The 8066-nt window shown below is 40.0% G+C and overlaps 1 protein-coding gene across 1 annotated transcript; it reads right to left on the reverse strand.

The window, feature by feature from the left end:
• Positions 1 to 783: 783 nt before the first annotated feature.
• On the reverse strand, positions 784 to 7656 carry LOC141764273 (aminoacyl tRNA synthase complex-interacting multifunctional protein 1-like). Its single transcript, XM_074629329.1, has 4 exons — positions 7181 to 7656; positions 6517 to 6725; positions 3820 to 3988; positions 784 to 2661 (listed from the first exon to the last, which is right to left on the reverse strand). Exons 1-4 carry the CDS (start codon positions 7551 to 7553, stop codon positions 2495 to 2497), a joined length of 918 nt encoding a protein of 305 aa, XP_074485430.1. The 5' UTR covers positions 7554 to 7656; the 3' UTR covers positions 784 to 2494.
• Between the last annotated feature and the right edge of the window lie 410 nt (positions 7657 to 8066).

An 8066-nucleotide genomic window follows, 5' to 3' on the forward strand; every position in this document is an offset into this window, starting at 1 on the left:
ATATGACTTTTTTTCAACATACTTTACTATGATTTTCTTCATACAATATTACTTTTTTTATTGATTTCGTCATGACTTTTTTTTCCCGACATACTATAGTATAACGTGTTTTTTTCAACATAATATACTATGACCTTTTTTCCACATACTAAACTATGACTTTTTTATTTTTTTGACATACTTTACTATGACCTTTTAAAAAAAATTTACTATGACTTTTTTTTATTACTTTTTAAAATTTAGTATATTATGACTTTTCAACATAGTATACTATGACTTTTTTTTTTACAACATATTATGGCTTTTTTATGTCATACTATACTATGACTGAATTTTTTTTTTTAACTTTCTTTCAACTTACTAAACTATAACTTTTTTTCAACATACTAAACTATGACTTTTTTTCCAACATACCAAACTATTACTTTTTCGACATTTTTTTTTATACCATCACATTTTTTATGACAATTTCATGGCATACTATACTAGGACTTTTGTATGGCTCTTTCATGACATACTATAGTATGACTTTTTATGACTACTACAACTACAATAGCTCCTACTACTAAAGTTACCATGCCATAATTATTAATAATTATTACTCTTACCACTACAACTATGCCAACAACTACAACAACCTCAGCTATTACTACAACTACTACAACAACAACTGTTGATTTGATAGTTACCAAATTTTTGTTACATGTGCTCCAGTTCTTGTCTCCTCCGGGCCCTTTGTTTATTCAGCAATCTGAACAGAAAACAGAGATTTCCACCAACATTTACAAAACATATTAAGTATCTCCTGCTCCAGTAACAGACCCTGACTCACCACTTTGTAAACAGACTTTTTGCATCAGTTTTCATGGAAGATAGATCAAAACTTTGTACAACACAAAACATAGGTAGGTCCATTAGGTCATACTTTGATAATCTGATCAAATAATCACAACGTGTCTTGTGTTATGGTGACAAGGAGTTAAAGTGCCTTACATTTAAGGCCGTTTAAGTCACAAATAAAAAATAACTAAAACATCATGTAGTCAGGTGGTTTCGACACATACTATGCAATTCCCCTGGTTCCATTCTACACCATCTACAGAAGAATAAAAAACATTAAGAATTTCCTTTTTATGAGAAATGAATCTGGGTTTTCTTCTAGTATCTGGGAAAGAAGTTTCATGGCTTACTTCTCTAGCCTATGAAAAGGTAATGAATACTATGTATATGAAAAGGTTGATACCATTCCCTCCCGGTCCTCCTGTTCTGTCAAACAATTGTTTGTTCCACTTCTTAGTTACTGGATCACATCCCCATTCTTCACATACAGTTTTCACTTCTTCCTTTAAAATAAGGGAAGAAGAACTGTGTGTGTGTTTGAGTTTGGTCATTTTATGGACTTGGTTTGAACTACAGGGGAAAAAAACATAAAGGCAGCTTGTTTTAAAACCAATTATTTTTTGCGCTTCAAATGATAAACAGGCTTATTAGCAATCATGCATGAAAGCTGAGACACAAACATGTTACATGAAGCAGGACATATAAAATCGAAGGTTTCACTAACCTGTTACAACATCTTAAGAGCGGAGTGACAATCTGCAGTCGCAGGATGGATACGAAACATCTTTGTTGAAGTAACAAACATCTACATTTACATCTAAATAAACGATTCAGAGCTGTCAGTTTTCAATTGCATCAGATTCCTGGGAAACTACTGTACAGATAAACAAAAGTAATATAATATTGCAATATGTAATATGCGTCATTGAAATTAAACATTTGACAGGCTATTTACGTGGATATATAAATCACACTGATTCATTTCCATAATTTGCCAGCATCAAACTGAAGGAGCTCAAAGAACTGACTGAGAACTGCAGTTGCTTAAGAACATATTTAATTAGGTAAAAGTAACTAATTTTACAGTAATTTCTCTACTCATTTTCAGATTGTCAAAAGAAAGTAAAACTGTCTTTTTCAAAAGGTATTTCTGTGCTGTTGAGTTTTTCCCACTGTTCAGTGGAAATGAGCACTGTGGCGTCATGGGAAAACATTTATATTTTATCAAATATTCCCCAACCAAAACGGATTCTTTGTAAGACTTTCCACTTTCTTTTCACCATGCTGGGTATGAAGGTGTGCTGTATGTTCTCATATCTCACCACACACATCCTGTACATCATCAGGAGTACTGAAGTGCCCCCTCCTTTGGCCAAATACAGAACTTCAGATATTCAATAAAAATGTAACAGTAATGTTCATGTCCATCCAACAGAGGGCAACATGCTCTTCACTTCTTCATCAGTTTCCTTCCTTACAGGACAAAACTATGTGAACACTCAGACATAACACCCATGTGATTGTTGTCCTTCCAAAACGAAGGGCATTAATATGCTGCTACAACGGCCTCCACTCTTCTTAGAAGACTCTACACAACACTTTGGATCCTGTTTGGCTGCAGGGACTTGCACTGATCTATTTCGAGCAGCTCTGTTTATTTAATTTCACTGTCGCTCATGGTTTGGGCTTTGCACACTCCCTTGCCGGCAACTTCAAAGGCAGATCCTTTGTAGGTTGCAACACACTGGCCATCCGTGCGTAGGTCTGGCTGAATCAGCTCCCACACCTTCTTTTTGGGGTTCAGCTCTTTGTCTGGTTCACCTGCAATCAAGAAGTCAGTTTGATGCATTAGAAGTTACAAATGTAGGATTTATGAGTCCAGGACTGACATTGTACATGTCCTTGCATAACCGACTCAGGACAGCAAAACCGTGGGTAATATGCTGCTTTCAATCTCCAGGAGAGGCTTTCCTCAAGAATATGGAAACTATCGGCAAGGATTTGTTCCCATTCAGCCGTAAGAGATCAAAGAGGTTTGGCAGTTGCAGCTGTTATCTCATTGATTGCGCTTTGAAAGGTCAGTTGCAACCAAGTTGGCAAGTTGAAATAATTCAAACTTTTAGTGCAGCACTCTGTGGCAATTTCGAGCGGTGCGCCATGCCCAAGCCCCCAGGAAGAACGCCGGGCTTTGAAGCAAATTTTCGTATAGGCCAAACAGTGGAATTACAACTTCCGGGTCCGTCACGTAATGCCATTGGGCCCAAAAATACTTTTTCCCATATACTTACTGTACATTGGGAAAGAGACATCTGTAAATCAGCGGATTTTCCTTCCTACAGTCATATGAATGAGCCCCAGACCGAGGCTGGACTGAGGGCTGGGCAGCGGGGATCAAGTAAACGCTACTGCGCCTGCTCTATGAGCTCAATGGATGCAGAAGATTGCCGGAAGATCCGAATACTTTTATCACTCCACATTCAAGCCATTTTGGGTTCATGCACCACTGAGCAACTTTCATAGGAATGAACGGGAGCCCGCCTCCAACGCTGTATCCAGTTCTCTTTATACATCCATCACCACGCCAAGAGTAGTGCTTCCGCCTAGTTGGGCGGCACCGCTCACCCCATAGGAAAACAATGGCACAGCCAGCGCAGAGCGATTTTACCGCTGATCATGTGTAGGCAGCTTTAGGTCAGCGGTCAGGCAGTCAGCGTCCCAAATCCTTCGAAAGGTGTTTGATTGAGTTGAAGAAAGACATTCTTTACAGACCTTGCTTTCTGGACATAACCAGGAAAGGGCCTTTTCCAAACTGCACACTGCTCTGTATAATATCACCATTGTTGTTGTTTTTTTTGCAGCAAGAAGGTTCCACAATATCATTCATCAAGACAGAGACATTTTGTGCAAAATTATATAATATGCCTAGTGTTGGTTTGGTTGGAAATTAGTTTCATGCTAATGATTAATCTGTAATAGTACCTGGAAAACCCTGGAAAGTAACTCTGTCTCCTGGTGCTGCTCCATTTGGAGGTTCAAGGATTTCCACCTTGCCTGGCGAGCTGGCACACATGAGCATAGCCTGGGACAACACTCCTCTCGTCTTGGCTGGCTTCAGGTTACACAACAGGACTGCCATGTGGTTCTGCATCTGCATGAGGGACAGAACATTAAACACACATTTACAGCCTATATGTCTTGGGAAATAGAAAACAAAAACATGTTATAGACAATTTATATATGAAAACAGCTCCAAATGATGTTCATACAATTATGCCAGTGTTAAATAGCTGTGTCCGAGGGTTATGCTTTGTGTGTCTCATTCATAAATCAAAGGAAGCAAACAGGAAACCTTTAGACATTTGAGCCTAGAGACCTCTGCGGCTTACCAAAATTTAAAAAGACGATGAGAGGCAGCTTCTGCCAAAAGCTGAGAACAGGAGGAGTCCAGCATTTCATGAAATGATTTATGCCACATCTTAGGAAATAATAACATTCATTGAGATGAATCCTTTTAGTATTTACTATATTATCTATCTAGAATCACTCATATTATGATAAATCACCTTTAAAAGGTTTTAGTGCTATGTAAAGTATCTACATGCTATGAAACAGTATTTGTTTGTTTTGCCTAATATACTGTATATCCAAGTATAATAGTCATCAAACTCAAAATGCATTTCCTCAAATATGTCACCCTTGTTTGCTTATCAGAAATAGAGAATATACTGTAAATAAATTCACAAGAGAGTCTAATAAGATTTTGATTTTAGATTTATTGGTTCTTTAAGTCAGGGGTCTGTACAAGCCAGTCATGTATTTTCACAGGCCTTGCTTTGTGCATGTTGAAACAGGGAAGAGCATTCTGCAGACTGTTTCTGCAGAGTGCTAGAAAATCCCATCACTGCAGCACCTTCAACACATTTAAGAACTTAACATTTTGTCTTTGTGCATGGGAAGGTTGCCTCTTCCAGATATTTTTCTTAAAGTTTTTGGCAAAGTCATACAGTGTTTTGGATACATGACCTGGGCAGGCATATGTTTTGATTTAAATGACACATAGTAGTACAGTATGTGTCCGCATACTTTTGGTTTGGGGCTGTTTCTTTAGGTTTGGAGTAGGCAATTAAGGGAAATATTACACTACACCACACAATGATATTTTAAACAATAGTGTGGTTCCAACTTTGAGATAACTGTTTAGGGAAAGGCTCTTTCCTGTTTCAACATAACAGTTCCCTGTAGAGCGTGACAGCACTGTTTTCTCTCTGCAGCCTGTTACCTGTTTAACAAACACCTGCACATAAACAACAGCTTCAGTCTGTATTTATACTGTGGACTGTGTCCTGCTTAGAGGACCAGGAACCATTTCTACTGGCACAATGCCTGTATATTATTTATTAATTATTTGCGTCCGTATTTGATATTCTGATTGTGAATTCATTATTTAACAACCCAGAATATTATCATAGTGTCTATCGAACACGGGAAATTATTAGGCTAAATGTTTCAGGGAAAATTCAAATGATGTAACTCATATCGAACCCGATGCTCAGGAATTATCAGCCTCACAAATGACTGAATGGAACTGACAATAAATTATGTAAAAAGTGTTTGTTGCTGACAGACAGACAGTCCTTCTCTCTCTGTCTTTAATTTTATCCGTAATAAAAGTTAATGGGGGAAATAACAGATCATGAAAAGAAAACTCTTTCTAATAAAAGAAGAAAGTTGTTTGACCTCTGTTTGTTGTCATGTGTTAAACAGCTCTTTCAGTGACATGCTGCTTCAGCCGCGGTGTGTGAAGGAGAGATACTACTATTTCTGCTGCTGGAACACTTTACCATCAACATGGTCCGTTTGTTATTCGTTTGTTATTTTAACTAGATGGTGAATCAGAAGACAACTAAACTATAAAACTATTCAAATGTGATCTCTCTTCTCTCCGGTATGAAACTCCAGTGATGTTGACATGAATCAGATCAGTCCGATCAGCAGCAGTGTCCAATCAATAACTGATATCCAATAAGGGGGCGTGTCGGTCGGACAAAGACTTCCGCAGAGGATACACAGCGTTTCCTCGCTCTCATCTCCTTCAGAAGCCTCCTTTCTCCTCGCTCCTCGTCTCCTCAGTGCATTTAAGGGATTGGAAGATTTTCCATGATGGCAGAGAGGGTGGGTCAAGCGAGGAGATAGGGCTTGAGGAAGCATGAGTTAGCACAATGAAAAGGACCCCTTGAGTCCAAGTGGACGTTTGTACCAAATTTGAAGAAATTCCCTATCAGGCGTTCCTGAGATATCGCGTTCACGAGAATGGGACGGATGTAAGGTCACAGTGGCCTTGACCTTTGACCTCTAAAATCTAATGAGTTCCTCCTTGAGTCCAAGTGGACATTTGTACCAAATTTGAAGAAATCCCCTCCAGGCCTTCCTGAGATATCGCGTTCACGAGAATGGTAGAGACAGCCCAAAAACATAATGCCACTGGCCACGGCTGTCGCTGGTGCAGAGGCATAACGGAAATTTACAGACAAAAAAATGTATCAAGAAAATAATCAGTAACTTCATCAAGTCAAAATAAAAGGTAGTTGAAGCCCTATTAATTACACCTAAAAATCACATGATATTCAAGAAATTCCTTAATCCCACAACACATTAAATACAAGAGTAATATTGTACCTGGTCCAGAGGTATGTGCTTAGCTAGCTCGCTGACCACTGTCCTGGGAGAAGCCTCTCCAACATCGACCTGCTCCAAATACAGACTGTCGGCCTCTGGAAGCTGCACAGTTGTGATTATACGTCCAACGCGCAGGTCCAGACGAGACACGTCCACCTTGGCTTCATCTTGGCTTGGAGCTGCCTGCTTCTTCTCTGCTTTCTCCCGTACTATTATAATAATCAAGCACACAAACTCACAATGGATTTCAAATGTTTATATGTTTCTTCACAGTGGAAATTGTTGTTCATTTTCAGCACAGAAAGACAGTAGATATTTATCAAGTGAAAGTTTGAATGAAGACAGGCGTCCGTGAACATGATATGACCCCTGGGGGTCCCTGGATCACACTTTGAAAACCAATGCAATAGGCAATTCAGATTTATTTATATAGCACATTTCAAGCATTGAGGCAATTCAAAGTGCTTTACATTGGCAAAGAAAAGCATTATGATATTTAAAGACAATAAGGGAGCAAATGTCTGCAGCCAGGTCCCAAAGTCCTGTAGAAATAGACTGTTATAAGAGCAACTGGAGGGAGGGTTGGGGTCTCAACATAAATGCAATTTATAGGTGTCATGTTGCCAAAAGTATGTGGACACTCCATGTGTTTGTATAAACTCACCTTTGGGCTTGTTGTAGGTGGACACTCGTCCTCTGAAGCCCATCTCATGCAGCTCCCTTCGGACCGTCCTGGGGCTCACAGTGGCCCCAGAGGCGGTCTGAAACTCGGCGGTGAGCGCCTCCACGGACGGAGAGCAGTTCTCCAGAGCTACTTTCTCCAACACCTGTCGGTCCTCTTCCTTCAGCTTGTGTGGTCGGCCGCTCCGAGGCAGAGCCGTGGTGATGCCTCCACGTTTCCACTTCAGGATGACCGCGCTGACGGTGGACCGAGGCAGGTTCAACAAGGCGGAGATCTCACGGACAGACTTCTTACACATGTGACATCCGACCACGGTGCCTCTCTGGAAGTCACTGAGCTCCTCGCTGCGACCCATCCTATGATCCTACCCATGGATGTACTGATCCTACCTCTAATGTGTGGAGCCTGAACGCATCCTGCATCCAGTTATCACCCCTCCTCTTCTCCAGGCTTCTTCTTCTGTGTTTCTGCCAGTTTGAATGCTACTACTGCCCTCCACAGGATAACAAAAACACCATAAAATGAAAAAAAGAATAGACCTAGATATATAAAATATAGAAACTATTGGCTACAAGAGCGATAGAAATCAAAATTACAAGGCAAGAGTGACTTGGTGTGATCAACATTATCCTCAGCAACCTCACATTTATCTAAGACTTTTGCCCCCCATGATATAGATTTTCAAACTTGACAACATTTTCTGAATGGGTCCCATTCAGGGATTTGTATTTCCTGTTGCAAACGGTTAGATTAAAGGGACTGTATGTAAGAATCAGAAATGCTTGTGAACAGCGACACCTGTGGCCGTTAAGTCAACGAAAGTCAGCGTCCTGTTGCTCAGGCTTGCGCTTGTGCTCGCTCTACAAAG

This window comes from Sebastes fasciatus, chromosome 3 (genome assembly GCF_043250625.1).
Source record: "Sebastes fasciatus isolate fSebFas1 chromosome 3, fSebFas1.pri, whole genome shotgun sequence".
Classification (NCBI taxonomy): Eukaryota; Metazoa; Chordata; class Actinopteri; order Perciformes; family Sebastidae; genus Sebastes; species Sebastes fasciatus.